The 17,501-nt window shown below is 38.8% G+C and overlaps 2 protein-coding genes across 6 annotated transcripts in view; both read left to right on the forward strand.

Moving 5' to 3' along the window:
- Positions 1 to 5,518: 5,518 nt before the first annotated feature.
- LOC117214743 lies at positions 5,519 to 7,683 on the forward strand. The gene has a single exon (XM_033461050.1). The coding sequence runs from the start codon at positions 6,301 to 6,303 to the stop codon at positions 6,886 to 6,888; it is 588 nt and encodes a 195-aa protein (XP_033316941.1). The 5' UTR covers positions 5,519 to 6,300; the 3' UTR covers positions 6,889 to 7,683.
- Positions 7,684 to 7,728: 45 nt separating this feature from the next.
- The window catches only part of LOC117214741 (protein unc-13 homolog B-like), a 371,198-nt gene continuing 361,425 nt past the window's right edge, over positions 7,729 to 17,501 (forward strand). For 4 of the 5 annotated variants that reach the window (XM_033461044.1, XM_033461046.1, XM_033461045.1 and 1 more), the window contains exon 1: positions 7,729 to 8,059. In XM_033461044.1, coding sequence (XP_033316935.1) covers positions 8,038 to 8,059 — 22 coding nt within the window. In that variant the 5' untranslated portion in view covers positions 7,729 to 8,037. The remainder of the gene's footprint in view (positions 8,060 to 17,501) is intronic. The other variant, XM_033461047.1, reaches the window with a different exon arrangement.

Below are 17,501 nucleotides of genomic sequence, written 5' to 3' on the forward strand. Positions count from 1 at the left end.
GTTTTACTGTTACTATTACTAATTACTCAAGTAATTGCATCGAAATTGATACCACAGTTTATAACTTTTTGCAACTTGAAACGAAACGATTATTTATTTCTACGGTTAAAGATAGAAATGGCACTACGATAGTTAACTCGGAGTAAAATAATTTACAGTATATCAATTTTATTGATATTACGTCTTATTGTAATATAATTGACGATCTTATTTTTTAATCGGTCAGATCGATTAAAATTTGCTAACCTTTACGCAGGTATAATGCTGTCACTCTAGTTTATGTTGCATTTATCACGAACTGCAGTGACTGAGAAATATGTAATTTTGTATTTTGTCGAACAAAGATGATTTTCTGACTACACTACTGCAACGTGCAGTTTGTTCGTTTTGCGTTACGCTGCGCACATACATACTTTTCGTTATTGTTACAAAGTTATCTCGTTACTTCGTACCCTTGTATCGTGGTACATACATATATGTACGTATAGAATGTGGTGCATACCTACATTCCCAGTTACCCACGTATTTGTACTGTATTTACCCTAGGATGAGCTTAGAGACAGTTATGTATAATTAACGTACATGAAGTTTCCTCCCGAAATCATGACGTATGTGCAGTGATGCATTTACCGAATTAACTAGTCAAACATAATAAACCTATGTTCCATTTTAATATATTCCATATAATTTAAGCAATTATCTTTTACGTTGTTGAGTGTTAATATTCGAATATTCGTGAGAAAGTAATTTATCAACAACGTTCGTATCAAAAAATTATAAGAGATATCATATCGATATTAACGATATGACAAAAGATAGTGTATCAATTCATCTATTTCAATTTTTCCATAACATTACAGAAATATTATTTCAATCTTATTTATTCGCAGTATCATTTAAACGTTATTTTATTACTTTCCCATAATTTTTATGAAGATACTAATTCAGACTGATTACATTATTAAACTATTTTCTACATAAATCGCGAAACACCAAGTAATTTTTCATACGCATATTTTTATTCAGAAAGCTACTCGGTACATAGACTCGTTTTAATAAATTTTACTCTTCGAAAGGTCAAAGATATTTTTATATGTACAAGCATTAAATTGCTTTCATTCTGTAGCGGGTAATCCAGTGTCGATCAATGATGGATAGACGTCATAGTTAGTGACTGGTTCTCTCACTCACACAGATATCTAGGAATATAGTAACGGAATGTAATAGATGTACAATTAATGGGTAATGTGTAACATAGAATTTTGGTATTGGCGTTCTCTTCGTGTCTACATTAACGAAACTAGCTGCTCGGCTAATCAATACGCTTGCAACCACTAGCACATTTTGCGTTCCTTAGTTGCTTATCCAAGTAGATTAGTTAATACATTGCAAGTTAAAACGTTAACAACGTGTTACATATATTTCGCAGTATTAATCGTAGTTATATATAAAAATAGCATTAATTAACAGTTAGATGTTGCATACAAGAACAGTAGGTTGTTATTTCTTTCAAGAAACAAAATTGGTAAATTGGTAAATTATATTGGTAAACTATGGGAGTTAAATGTACAAGAATAACGTAAAAATCAGTAGGTGTTTGATACGAGCATTTGAAATTTTTCTATAAATATTTCTAAACGTTAAAGGTTTTTTTATGTATGTAGAAATGTTTCTACGCAAAATTTGGTCCTGAAACACAGGTTAATGTTATCAATGTCATTCAAATAGCTAGCGATCTATGAATTTCTAGGATCTGCACAGAGTTAACGTAATTTAGTACGTTTCAAACTTTCAAAAAGATATCGGGAAACTGAAATTTAATTAACTTTCAGAAATATCTTAAACGCGATCCTCATGGAATGTACACTGTGCAGCCTAGAAAATCCAGATACACTCGATACCGAGAAACCTTAAGGTCGTTAAACTCAATATCGAAGGCTTCGAAATACGTACGGAACAAAATACGGTATCAGTGACTTATAGGAGCTGTCCTATCTCTTCTAACTACTTCTGGATCGAGAAACTGGATTTTAACGGTAAGCGATATAACAAGCTACGAAATCTAGAATTCTAGATGCTCAGGATTCGTAAGAAGACGTTTGAAATCATAGTACATAGTGTGACGTGAAAGATTAGATTCGTTCGCTATGAAATAATACAGGATCATAATAACAGCATATTCGTAGTATCATTTCCATAATTTGACTTTGTTAATCTCATTGTATCAAATATTATACAAATATCAGTTCTTAACCGTTGTTATCCGAATATCAGATCATCGATGATTGCTATGTATGTAGAATTTGGACGTATCTAAGATTACTTATAAGGGTTCGGCGTATACATGAGATGTTTCAATTAGGATGAAATAGATTCTAGCGACTTTAGATGTTTCCTGGTGCCACGGTATGTATTTGGAATTGTGTTAGCAATTCTGTATAGGTCAGAGAGGATTTGTGTGTGTTAGATGGTTGGACGTGGTCCAGGAAGGCCAGAGTTACTCTCGATGGTTTATTTTTTGAAGCAAGTGGAATTGGATTTAGCGTATGAATATGTTAATGCGTATTGTGGCGAATCTTTAAACCTCACAAAATCCTTCCGGATCCGCTACTTCAATGTTTCCTAGTTTTTTCTAGCACCAGTTATAAAACAGGTATACGTTATATTTGGCTTAGTCATTTTTTCGTATTTCTCTTAGGCCGTAAAACATACGTATAATAATTTTGACAACAACTTTTAATCAGATTTCTATATTAGAATTCTTGTGATTGCCTTTTCGATGGATATTTTCTTGAACCTGCTTTGTTTCTTTAAAAATCATTATCAAATCAGCGTTGTGAATTCGATATATTTAAATTTACTAATATACATGGACATTTCCGTTATCAGTGTTATCGGATAAAACGCGTACTGCGAAGTTCACGTACAGATATTTGTGTGTATGGACATTTAGATCCAATCGTTGCAGATATGTTTTCAGTACCTATATGCCTTTAAACAAATGATTTCAATCATTCCTGAATTCTGTTGCGATGGCATTTAAAAGTTTTCGATATTTCCAATCAAACGAAACAAATTTTTCCATCGGTCATTCGAACAACAAAGCATTTCTACTTCAAGAATTATTGAACATGACACGGAACCATTAACAGTCAAATTACTAAATACAACTATAACAATTCGAATAGTCCATTCGGATAAAGAGGAGCGTATCACAATAGGATCCAGGGAAATCAGCAGAAGAAACTTCGTTGGCAAAAGTTTCGTCAAGTTGGATGAAGAAAATGAACGAAGTGTGGTTTCTATCGCAAGTTCCAATCTTGCGGAATACCACTTGGAACATGCTTCGAATATTAATGAATTTCTTTGTATAATGTCTTACCTATAATTTGTTACAGCGTCATACACAAGTTCCACGATAAATTTTCACCTCGATTGGCAATTTTATTCGTATTTCATTCAGGGTATATAATATTTTACTAAATAAGAAGAAATATCGTACGTCCTTAATATTGCACTCTGATACAAGTATCGTGTTATCCTTTCCTAAGTGATCATATCGTGCCAGAAAACTCAATAATAGCTTGTACTCGTACGAAGTTGATTTAAATTAAAACGACATCTTGCGTACCTACGTGCGACGTTTGTAATGCTCTACGTATAACGTCCAGCATAGGGGATGAAGCAAGGTAAAAATAGATAGAGATGAGATATTTTCAAGTGGCAATCGGAGCACAAGAGGGAGGAGTTTGTATATTACGTCATTCTGACACTTAAGATGGGACAAACGTGGGCGAATGATCAGATGTCGGGCCGCAGTGGAGAAAAGATCCGAGAAAATGGTCTTCGTGTGATGCCTGAAATGAGTAAGACGACCACCAACACGACGTATTGAAAGCAAGCCACAAAAGTTCCGCTTTTCTTCGACCGAATACCGACTACTTTTCAGAAATATATTTCTCCGTTCAAGCCACGCGGTCCAACATGACCGTTACATAACTTTTGATATATTTGTACGATTTATATTCGGTCGGCTGATTACTGTCTATAGACGCAGAATTATACGAATTACGGAATAAATTGGAACGTACGGTAGAGAAAATTTAGAAGTCAATAAGTTTCTGTTATTCGCTGAATTGGGATACATTCGTCTAACTAATAATTGGAACATTCTTATTTTCCGCCACGTGGTAGAAAAGAATGTGCGTATAAATTTATTTAGTGAAATAACAGTTTAAATTTTAATTAATTAATACATGCAATGAAATAAAGTAGAGTAGTTTCATGAAATACATGGTCAGAGATGTCAGTAACTACTGATGTATTGCTGCAAAGAGCAATACAGACCAGAGCAAGTAGTATTACCGCAGAACAAGGGAAACGATTTCCCAGTGGTACAAGTCAGCATTTGATGCTAGCTTGGGAGTAATGAACCCGTTATTGATACTTCCACATCGTAGCTTGGTTTAACTTTGTCTGTAAATAACAAGTGATACAGATTCCGCGAAAAAATCAAAAAGTAATAACCGGTGATTGAAAAAATGATTGTCGAACGTTATGTATAAAATATTTTGTACTGCCATCGCATCATGTCTTTGGACAGTCGACTATTATATTGTTATATTTCAGGTGATTCAGAAGAACAAATTCTAGACATTGCGTGTCCTCCAGCTCGTTCAACGTTATATTACAGTCGCTTCTCACGCGAGCAATAACACTTTACATGCAACCATCGCAATGAACCAATTTTCTGCCTAAAATGTGTAGGTTCGAAATATTTGAAACTTACGATGTTAACAGTTTCGTGATTTATCGACTATACGGTAGAAATATGTCAAAACATCGTTCCTGTTAAAATAATATTTTCCTTATAATATATAAAAGCTTATATTTCTAGTTGACATTTACTTACTGACTGAAATTCTAATGATTATAAACATTCAATGTAGAACAGTCATAAATTAATGAAAAATATAGAAATAATAAAAAGGAATAGTCACTTTCCCGAATTTTTAGTTCATGGCTAAATATAGTAAAGAAATGATGATATATTAGAATGCGAGAATAAACGAGACACTTGAATGAACAGTAAAGGAATCAATTAAAGACTTCTAGTTCGTACTTGTATCCTGCTTAATCAATTTCTGATAGAGCGTACCACGTGGTGATTTCTACACACGAAAAACGTTTACACTCTATCTGACACGATATCTATCGCAATAATTAACAGCGCGTTATGTGCGACTGCGTATTGTATCGTACAAACGATATAAAAAAGACAAGGATCAAATAAAGAGAAAACAAAAAACGGTAAAACAGATCGTGTATGATTAATCGCAGTGTTAAAAGAAGCATCCTGAAAGATTTGTGAAACAAGTTGACTGGACGTCGATTGAGCGTGCAATCGTCGACAGAAACGTCGAATTAGAAATGAGGCAAACAATCGAAGCAAAATGCACGACAGTTCCGCGAGAGCAGTCGAAAGGGGTGGCTGATTCGTGGTTGCTCGCCGAAACGATCGTCGAAGGTCGGTGACGTTCGTGTGACTCCGACGATACGACGCCGGCGCTATGTAACCTGCTTGACGTAGCAAGATGGCGGCGGCGTGTCGGAGGCGTCTCCGTCCGCACAGTGCTCGACGTCGAGCAGTCCGCGTACGTTCGTAACAACGTTTCACCGCATTAATGTGGTAGTGCACCCGGAGCATCGCACACGTCCGTGGTCACGGTTCAATCTCGTGTTTCATATCGTAATATCATCAACAATTAGAGAAATAACGTGCGACGACGAGACGTCGCGAACAGTGCTAGCACGACGAAAACATAGAGAGAGCAGTGTGAACTCAATTGGTCCCGTTCGCAATAATTCTTGTTAATTTTGCTCGTGGTGCGTGCTATTCATCCCCTCCATATCCTTTACACTTCCTCTTCCCTTTTTTCCCTCCGTTTCTCCCTCTCTCTCTCTCTTTTCTCTTTTCCTCTTGTTCTACGTCCCTCTCGTTTCTTCTCACCTTCTGTTCGCCGATTCCTTGCTAAATTCTACTTTCATACGCACATACATACATACATACACACACACACATATATATATACACATACGAGCGTATATCTGGTTTCTTTGATTTCCGATCCGTGTTCCCTCTATCCGTCCCGTTTTCCTCTGTGATCGTTGTGAAATGCCCGTGATAACCGGTCGTGCCTCTCGACGACAAGGAGGACGTGACGCTTGTCGTTGGTCTACGGTTCCTTGACGAGCACGGTATACGTGCAAACCGGCGCATGCACTGCAGCCCTTGCTACTATGATAATAACGAGAAAGGTGGCACGGTGGGCGCTCCTCCTGAAGCGAGAGGCGCTCGGCCGAACCTACGGTGCACAAAAGCGGTTCGAGCAAGCACCCCGCGGTGCCACGGCGATGCTGCCTCATTCCGGCCGGGTGGTAGATGACAACATCGACACCGACACCGACACCGACACCGACACCGTGGCCACCGACCTGCACAGGACCAGCAGCTGCGTCGCGTTGGCGCTGCCGTTGCCGTTCCCGTACTACGAATACTACTACTATCCTCGTGCTGTGATCGCCGCCTCCTTGTTAAACTCAGATCGCCGCACGCTCACCGACAAACACGAGGACAACTACTTGCTATCGTTACTCGCAAGAATCGACGAACCGCCAGTACCAAAGTGCTTCGACTTATTGTTAGTAGCATCGACCAAAATCCAGTCAAAGGAGTTGAACGAGCAACAGGACGAACAGGAGGAATACGGTGAACAGGAAACGGAAAACGTGGCCAGTTCGACAAACGACGAGGAAGTAAGAGTGCTCGCGAACGTGAACAGTAACCGCCTTAATCGCCGGAACGGGCGAGCACGATTTTCCGCGTGACCAACAGCCACTCGCTGTTACGCCGTGTCGATGGTAATCGCGAGTGCGATTCATACAATACCGGCGTGGTTTAACGGTTACGACTGGAACGAAACGACCCTCGTGCAGACACAGTATACGCTGAACGCAAAAACATACACATTAAATCGCAGTTCTAATAATTAAGCAGACCGAGCTTCTGAGATACTCACGTAAAAATAGGGGAATTCGAATGAAAAGTAAGAGAACGAAGTACGTACATACATTGTCATATATACGCGCGTGATCTCTCGTGTGTATTCCTTGTGGATTTCAGTGACAGTCGAATCGACGAGCAGAGTGCGCGTACGTAACAGATTCAGGTTATAAATTTTGTGGACTCCTTGCTGGTCGTAGTTTCGAGCCTTCAAGTACGTGGAAATTTTCGCCGGCATTCGTGTACAGTGTACGATCGACGAGAACAGAACGTTGCGCGACAGCCTCGCCGGGATATCGTAGAAGAACCACGATAACCTCATTGTTGTTTTGATGCACGCGTGCCGGGTACGAAAGAGAAAAACTCGTTACGAGAAAGGACACGACTGTGAATACGTAGTGCCATATACGAATGAGAGAAAAAAAGAATAGTAAATATACAAAGGAAATATAGAACAAAGGAACGGCAGAAGTGTGATATCGGACTGCCCGTTGCATTCGTACTCCTGCCCTGAAATTTCGATTCGTGTAGCGCCATATCGCGACACACATATACATATTGTATCTTTCTCTGTCTATCTATCTGTCTCCCTCTTCCGCCTCTTTCTTTATCTCTTTTTCTCTCTTTCTCTCTCTGTAATATTTACATATATATGCATACGTATTATATACACATATACTTATATATACGAGTATATATGCACGTATAAACACACGCGAGTGTTTTTCTCGTATTCACACGTTATACGTGGGTACAGGCGCACAGTGCGGAAAAGAAAAAAAGAAAATAGTAATATCGCTGCGGAAAGGGGGTCGTAAGTACGTCGTATACGCGAGTGTGCTCCTTCGATCCGGCGTGTCTCGTTATATAGCTGCAATCTCTTTCCTACGGATCTCCACGCCACATGAAGTGTCGCTCGACCAATTAAGCGAAACTCTCAGCGTTAAGCCGATCTACCAAGAACATCTTCGAATATGTCGCTGCTCAGCGTCACGGGTGAGTCTTTTCCACTTTTATATCTTTTTTTCTTCTTTTCTTTTTGTCTTTTTGTCTCGTGTATTTCACTACACGCGCCGCACCGCGCCGCACCGGTTTAAGATGACGACCGTTAACTAGAAAATATTTCGTTTTATCGTTTCGCCATCGCGACACTTTCCATCTTATCGAAATCGCTTTCGATTATTACAATGCTTTATTTTATGTATTTTTTATTTCTCTCTAATCTTTATACATTTACACGATTAGTCGTTTATTTTAGTTTATTTTAGAAAATTTGACTTTCAGTCGTCTCGTTTATTTTATTCGAGTTTTTACATAATAGGAAATTGTTGTAATTGCTTCTCTGCAAATGTCGTTTCACTTAAGTGGCTTGTTTTATTTTAAAGCGGTTTACCCGAAATTCTCCGGATGAACGTGAAATAGAGTTGTAGAACTGACGATAAAGTAAGGTTAGAACAGTCTTGCAACGATGGCTGCATCAGATTTGAAACTTTTTTCTTATTTTCGAATAAACTGCTCGAGAAGAGCAAATGCTTCTAAGCAAACTTGTAGAAATGGAGAAATACTTGAAGCACGAAGTAAGGCGGGGAAGAAATTTCCAAGACTCGTTCCGAGAATATTAAATACGATGGAAACGAATGTGTTGATTAATAGTCGTTATTAAAGTTATTCATTACGCAAGTAATTAAGGACATTTCCTCATACGTTCCATATTTGAGGCATAGTAAACAATGCTTTAAGCATATTTCCTTTCTATTTCTTTTGGTCTGAAAAGGTAAACGCGGCGTATTTATTTCTATCGAATGTGCAAAAATAACAGGAATGAGAGGAAATATTATTTCACTGACTGTACGTTGTTTCTTAAATCGTCGCAAGTACAAGAAATATAAAAGATAAGCTATGCATAAAAACAACAAACGAATATTTGTTATTCAACCTACTTTCTTAATTACTTAATGGTTTTCTTCGTTTTGCGTTTAAAGCCTTTGATATGCAATTTACAAGTTCACATTCTATTTTCCGCTTATAGAATATGCAACGAAATTTCTCGCGATTTTAATTTAATTACGTAACTGGGTTAAGTTGCTGTTTCGTTCTTAAACGCGTAGATATTAATATAAGTAAATTATAAAAATTACGAAATAACGTCTATCGCCGCTACACTGTTGAATTTGTTATTACACTCTGAATTGAAGCGCTTAATACGAACATAGAAGTTTAACATGTCGTACGAGTAATCCTTTAGAGATGAGTAATTCTAGATAAAGCAGTCGCTATAAGTACGTTGGATAATCTTCGTGGAAAGCAAGTGAGCAAAAGCAATTGGAACATCTGTACAATTTATAGAAACGTATAACTACGCATAAGAGATATTTATAGTTAAAAACTTCTAGTATTTTTACTCATATTTTATTCAGCATCGTAACTTGTATCTTTTTGTTATCTGCTTATATGGTCGGTTGAGTTTCTCGAGCAAATTCCAGTTTAAAATATATTTTTCGTACAATTTACGTATTTAGGTGCATATATTTTCAACGAATAAAAAGATTTTATAGTTACAAAAAACATTTAACGCAAATTAAATTCAACGTAAGGAGACAAAGCTACGTATAATTTTTAATATGTGCAAGCTATTTTCCCATATTACCGTAACTATTTTTATCCCATGCTTTTGAACCGAGCAAATCATTTCCGAACTTCGTATTACACACGGAGTTTTTCGTGCGGCAATTGCTAAAACGACTAAAGTTAAAAATTACATTTCGTAAAACGAGCGTTCATACAAAGTGAGAGGGGTGTCCTTTTTATTGGAAAACCATTCAAGGATGAGAATAGAGAGAGCTAAGGTTAGGGTTAAAAGACGATGTGATAATTGGATTGGTATATGAAGCAGCGAGGTTACTCTCCGATTTTTCTGTAGCTTTGATAGATACTGATTTATCCGTGATTCTTACATGAAGTTAATCATCTAATTAATTAAACGAACCTGATTTGTGTTTGATCTTTTCATCATTCGATTTCGATGGTTTTCTACCGAGGATTTCTCACATTAAATCGATTTTCGTTAAATTATACTTATATTAACTTTGTATTACTCCATCTTCTGATATTTCAAATTCTCAGTTTTGAGGACTACATCTCGTCCATATCCATATCGTCCATATCCATATCCTCTCGTCCAATTCCCGATTTGAATATAAGGGGGAATTCCAGTTTCCGATACATATAAGTGCATCAAATCGGCATCCAGGATTTTCTTTCCATTCTGACTTTTGTATACGGCCTCGTATGATCTGAGTATTGAACGACTTAACCGAGTAGTATAAACGACCAAGAGAAGAGTTACTCGAGGGTTTACTTCTTGGTAGAGTCAGTCCTCGATCAGTGACCGCCATTGATATCCTTTCAGACGTATATGCATATGTAGAAATGCAGTATGTCCTATGAGATATAACGCGAACTGATCCTCTGTATTCATAATCGGATCCGCCTGTACGAATCGCAAGTTACGATTTCCAATTGTTTCACGTAGAAAAAATCAATGTGTAAACCAGGGTAGCTGCGAGCGAGAGGATTTCCGGCAATCCTTCCAATAACCATGCAGACCAAACGTTACAGACGCATTGACCAGCGAATAACAAGAAGCGATTCTCGATGCTTCTTTTATCTTTGTCCTATATCTGGTCATAAATATCGCCAGGGTTTTCAAGTCTTCCTGTTCATCTAGGCACGTAGACGCACGTGTACAGACCGCGTAGATGTATTCAGGTGGTAACGTTCCTTCGGCAGTGTGCAGTCGGTATACACTGATAACAAAGTGCATGAACGTTCGTCTATGACTACGGAACAGCGAGAGGGTCGAGGGTGGTGGGAACGAGGCAGCGGGTGAAGGGGTATGTTGGAGGGTGGAAGGTGAGAGGGCAAGAGAGAATAAAGAGAAAGACGACCAGAAGAAGAGAAAGAAAGAGAGGGAAAGAGAGAGAGAGAGAGAGCATAGTGCAACGGTTGACCCCGGTACACGGGGTCATTCCCTTCTTCAACCACCACTACCGACCCCTAGTGCCTCCGGTTCTACCGCCCCTACTACTGGCTCTCCCACCCCTTCTCATCCTCGTATCCTCCACCAACGCTCTACCATCACAACCACGCAACTCGACTCTCCTCTCGCTCACCCGGCCAGCGATGTAGCTACGAGGTGCTACGAGAACGTAGGTTCTCGTGCATACGTTGGGCTGACAGGAACGATCTCGGGGCGAAGTTCCACCTAGATCTTCCTTTGCTTGTCAGTCTACCAGACAGGTAATAACTTACGAAATATTTGATTTATGATAATGTTGATAGTGACAGGTTCAAGCGTGTATCGAATGGTCAGGATGCCAGCTTGCATTTGTCGAGTTAATGATCGCGCATATAACACTCTGGAAATTCTTGATTCGAGGTCGATTGGATTGGTATAAAAATTTCATAGGATGCATATTTCTCTTTGTTCTTTAGATTACAACGTTTTCATGAATGCACTAAATCACCGGGCACACTCGGCGGATAGGTAGTCAGTTCTTTTTTATTGATTTCGTTCGAATTGATGGGAAAACAGCGTAGAAAACCGGGACAAGATTAATAGAGAAATCTCGGAGGATTTGCAGTACTAGAGATTACACGGATCAAATTTAAATGTAACAAGAATTTACGTTGCCACGTTATTTATTGCAAGGTGACTACAGTTCGAGAGCTGCAACTTTATTTATTCGCCATTGGTGCATTCACGATAAAAATAGGTCGAACTGATACGAAACGAAAAACGTCGCCGAGTCGTATCTTTAGAACTGCACTTGCAAGATATCGTCTCGCGTCGTAGAGAGGTATTTGCTTCGGTGTTTATTATCGGAAACGATCAATCTCGTGAAAGATCGACGACAAGATATCATAAACAGACAAGTACGTAAGAGCATATGTACGTGGATCGTCGATGGATAAAATCATAGCTATGGCATATGTATACGTATGTTTAAGGTGTGTATTTTTAAAACGGCTGGGGTCATACAGGTTATTCGGGTCACCTCGAAATCCAAATAAGTCGACGGAAACGAGACTAATAAAGGAATGCTTTCACGATACTTTTGATTACGTGTGCTTTTCGAGTTATTATAAAAATGAAAGTGAAAAGAATGGGAACGGTCGCGAGTATATTTTCTTAGGGAACACTGCCTTGAATTTGCGTAGGCGTGCGCCGACGTTAATTTATTCGTGATCATGAAAGTGCGAATTCCTGCTGCTTTTCGCGACAAAGAGCACGTACATGTAACAATAGCAGCATCGAGGAATCTCCCTGGTGGGAAACCGAATGAAAGACTTCGCAGAGCAACGACACGTTATTGAAAAGACGACGAAAACAGAAATGAAAATATTGCGTGGTTTAGTACTCGGAATAGATATTACGCTTCTACGTGTTTCGAATCTTTCGCTTGCAATTGATCTTCCATTCACGTAATTGCCGTATACGTATCGTAATTACGTTTCTTTCGTGTGTTTGAAAAATTACGTAACTCGCATTAATGGCCAATAGTAACATTTCATTCGAATAACGCTCTTGCGTCGACAATATGAATTTATCGTTTACCATTTCACATTCGCGAACGATAAATCTCTAACGATGTACGCGTTACTTTTTTATTAGCAGTGGAATGGGAATAGAGAGAGGTTGACGCACCACGCGATGGCAAATTTTATTCGTGGCGCACGGCCGATTTATCGGACGGACTATAAATTAGTATAAGAAAAAAGACAATATGCAAAAAGGGTTCAACTACTGTTTAGTCGATCTATTCTATTTCTTTTCCTTTTCATGCTTCATTTTTCTTCCCCTTTCTTTGTTGTATGCTCAAAGGATTCACGCTTGCAAATCCCCAGCTTTAGCTTTTTTTTTCCATTCACTGCGTATAATATTTTCAATGACAATGTCTCTGCCAGAGACCTACTTTTTGCAACTCGCACTTAGAAAGGGAACAACGTTGCATTTGAACGCCGCGTTTTTCACCATGTCGTGGAAATGTGTCATCGTTAATGGAGATGCATCACCTACAATAACGAGGACAATCTATTTTACACTCGTAAAGACCAGCCAAACTTTATTTCGGCCTGATGGCACGCAGAATCGTTGCTATGGAGGAACTGGAATATGTCCCATTATTTTACATCAAGTTCTTTATGAACAGAAACGCTCGCATTTCACGTTCGATACATTTGTTCGTCGCGTGTATGTATGCAGGTTCGGTCTCTGCGCGAGGGAAAATACAAACGTTTAATGTCACTATCGTGCATTTATCGATAATTTGTATAAATTGCGTTGCTCGTTTGCGTTCAACGTCGAGCGAAATATTTGAACAAAGAATTTCAAACTGAAACACTGAAACTGAAAAACAATTCACGACGAAGATTGTTTATTAAGTTACGCGATACGCGTTTCTCCATCGAGTTACGAGAAGAGATGTTTTCGATATCTCATATATACATACATACTATATCGCACGCTTTCTTGTCGTTTATCGAGAAGTTTAATCGTACCTACGTAGTAGACAATAGAAGCCATAACCGGAATATGAAAGTGCATTTGTACGCGAGTTATGCGTAGCTGCGACATTTCCAGTTCCATAAATTTCCCTTGGCACAATCTTTGTTTCTATTCAGGGAACGACGTTTTCAATGCTTCGCCGTATTACGTACTGTGTTTCTGTTATTTCTTCTTCGTCATCGAACTCGGTCTCGTCGTTCGAACAGAGAGAAGTTTCATAAGTGACTCGAGGTATCTGCATATTCTTGATCGCTTAAAGTTTAAAGTTTAAAGCGTCGTGAATGCGCCGTTATCCGTGTACCTATGCATGGAAACGTAGTCGAGCAGCGTTAGGTAGGTTCCTTTAGAGGCAAGAATAGGAAACGTTATCGAGCACGGAAACCATCGCAGTTACCCTTCGCAAACGAAGGTAGATCTTGTCTTCCTTCGCCAATGATATTTTCCGGGTATTTTCTCTTCAGACTCTCAGACTGAAGCAAGACACTCCAGCCGTGTTTCGATCGTTTTCTTTGAGTAAGAGTGGTTCAAGAACGACGCCGCGTCGCGCCGGTTTTAAATGAACCTTAACATTATTTTCTTGCCACGAAAGGAGCAATTAATTTCGATTACTTTCGGTCGACGTAGCGGAAATTCGTTAGTTTTAATGTAATTTCTCCTCCCCCCTCCCTCTCCTCCTCTACCTGCTTAGGATCAATCGAATTTGCATTAGAGCATAATGCAGCAAACGGTTACAGTTTTTTTTATAGGGATATTGTTATAAAAACATGACCGTGGCTCGCGTAATTAATTGCTACGAAATTAAACGTGAATTACGTACTAATATTGCAAAAGCAATTACGCTGTGTGTCAGAACGCGAACATCCCTTATCTGATAATATAATGACGTCAAACAGATGTAACGATGCCACGTTGAATGATGTATGAGATACAAGTAGGAGTGTGTTCGTTACTCGTTGTTACTCGTTACTCGAATAACAACCGAAAATCGCTGAACTCGTCTACTTATGCCACGACGTGTATACAGTTACCTTCATTTACGTCGCTTTTTCGGCACCGATCGATCGGTTTCTTCTTCCACTAAAGCGCCGTCATGCTCTGAAAACTTTTCAAAGGTAACAGAAAGTAGCTCTCACGAGACAAAAATATTAAAAGGTTATTCGGGCCTTTCACGTTTCAACCTCTTTCTTACACGAGTATCTTCGTCCAGACAATATTTTTAAGAAGCTTTCGTTATCCTTTCCTCGTCGTTCGTCGAGAAGCTCCTTCAGGTTACCACTTTCGTTGCAGTCTACTTAGGTTGATTGAAAGGGTGGTCTCGTGCAAGCAAATAGAAGACGATTTCGAGTGGCTGTCCACTAAAAATAACGATCGAGAATGGCCACGTTTAAAGAGCGTACGCCACGTAGAATTTCTGCTTATCTTCGTGAACTAACTGGTGGCTTGGCATCAACGATACCTACATTGTGGACTCGTCCGGAATGAACTTTAGGAACGCTTTGATCTAACTTGCCACTTTGTGTCTCCACTTTGGTGCCCCGACGCAACGTCCATGTATCAGGATAGCCCGAAAAGGTATGCGCTCTAAATCGAGCGCCAGTTAATACTACGTAGGTAGGACAGGTAAATCGACGAAATTTGGAAATTCCTATTTTTTCCAGCACGCCAGATCTCCATCGATGACATTTTCAAATGTGTATATTCGCGGAGTGTTCTGTTCGCTAATTAATCTGTTCATTAATGGGAGCACCAATACGTTGATTCAAATACTGACCATAGTTGCAAAAATATTGCGAATAGTCAAACGATAAATGAATAAATTTCTGAAAATCTATTTTGCGGAATGCCTTTATATTTCTGTTACGGAGTGTTTTCGTAGCGAAGCTTATATTGGATTTTGGAGTCTCGAATATAGCAGCGAGTAATCAACCAAATCAGAGAATTCGTATTTGCTTTTTCTAAGAATAGAAGGATTCTCGCCAAAATTCACGGTAATTTACATTAAACGGTACATTAAATTATTTCGATTGTTAATTGATAGACTCGTATGTCTATGTTTGATGCTTACTGTTACGTCGCGTAACACTCTACCTAGCCCAGGCCACACACCGCGGGCAAGATGGCAACCAGATATCTTCGGATACTCACTGCGTATCCTCAATAGTTTCAAGTATCTTCCATAAATCTCATAGATTTCCTAGTAAAGGTCCTTCAAACCAAACAAACGTCTGTTTCCGAAGAATTTCTAAAGACTATTGTCTACCACGGCTTGACAAGAGAAAGTTAGTTTTTCTCACGTATGATACAACTTAACCAGGGCGGTTAAGACCCTTCGTTTAACCAATTAACAACGAAGCCTATTCCCTCACTCTCCTGACTAAAATCGTCACCAACAAATCCGATGGTCCCGTGCGCTAGACACACCCATCCTTAGCTTTCCTCCGAGACAGCATCGTCTCCCAAGACAGTACTGATTTTACATCCTTCGAACGGTCAACATCCTTTAACCGGGTATACACACCCGTAGATCAGTCACTCACTCATCTCGTACATACGCACCAGCGTAACTGCCTTCGTTATAAGTTGTTGGAATAAACGGTGAAATATAACTTACTCTGCTGTGTCATATTCATTTAACCACCTCTGTTATCTTAACCGAAACAGGGGAACGACTACTTCGCGGCGTCGATTCACCGAATCGTAGCGAGAATTTACGCCTCTCGCTGACGCGTTTTCCTCGCGACCGCGTCTCTCCGCGAACGATCGTAACACTTACGAAATATTAATATGTATGTGTTTAAATATAATCTTCAAAATGATACTGACAGCTTTAAAAAGTTACCTTTTTTTTGGACACACATTGTTCTGTCCACAGACGAGAGCTATTTGAACTAATTTCATTTCGTAGATACAGTACGTGAAACTATTAATTTATACTTTTGATATATTACATCCATCTAATCATAAAAATTGGGAATCCTGTGTAGTTTTAGTACTATTAAAATGAAAGTAATTTTGTCTGTATACACGTAAAGTTAAAGGAACGCAACTGTACCCTGTACCCATCGCGTAGCGATGAAAATGAATTTTACGAACCGTCCCTCGTCACAAATAATACGATGAAATTTTTATGAGTGTAATTCTTTAGCTATGAATACGCGTTAACGACAACAGGATGGCCAGGTTCTTTCGTGTCGGGGACATTTTTCTTCGGTAGACAGAAGTCGCACGCAAAACGGACTTTAATCTACGTCATAAATATGCATTACCTGGGCGCCATCCCAGGAAGAGACAGTTAAAACCACGCTGAGCAAGTTACAGATTACAATTGTGCAAACAGTTTCCAACAATCCTAACCGACGAACCAACCCCATTACGCATCGACAACATATGAGAATATGGTGTCATATGTCCCATATAGTGTAATATCATTAAACATCAAGAAGAAAAAAAAAGAAAAAGAAGGAAATCAGAAACAAAGGGAAGAACTTTCCTACATTTTCTTTCCGACATACATGCACAATAATACGCAAGCGGAGTTTTGATAAATATCAAATATGTCTAAGCATATTTATGATTTCAAATCAACGCTTCGATAAATCTAATTAGAAGCGTACGTTTCTTCTGATTAAATATTTTATCTTATTTAATACCTTTTTGAAGAGTATTCCATCAGCAAAACTGAACAGATGAGATTGTGCAAGTGATATTAAATGATATTATCTATACTTTGCGAAACATGGATCATGTATACGGAACACGGGAATATAAGTACTTCATCATAGGAATTATGGGTCGTTAGTCAGTTAGTTTCCTGTGAATCTACTCTTTACCTACGAACTCATTCAGATCGACTCCGATAACTTATAAATC

This window comes from Bombus bifarius, unplaced genomic scaffold (genome assembly GCF_011952205.1).
Source record: "Bombus bifarius isolate JDL3187 unplaced genomic scaffold, Bbif_JDL3187 scf7180000009243, whole genome shotgun sequence".
NCBI classification, from domain to species: domain Eukaryota; kingdom Metazoa; phylum Arthropoda; class Insecta; order Hymenoptera; family Apidae; genus Bombus; species Bombus bifarius.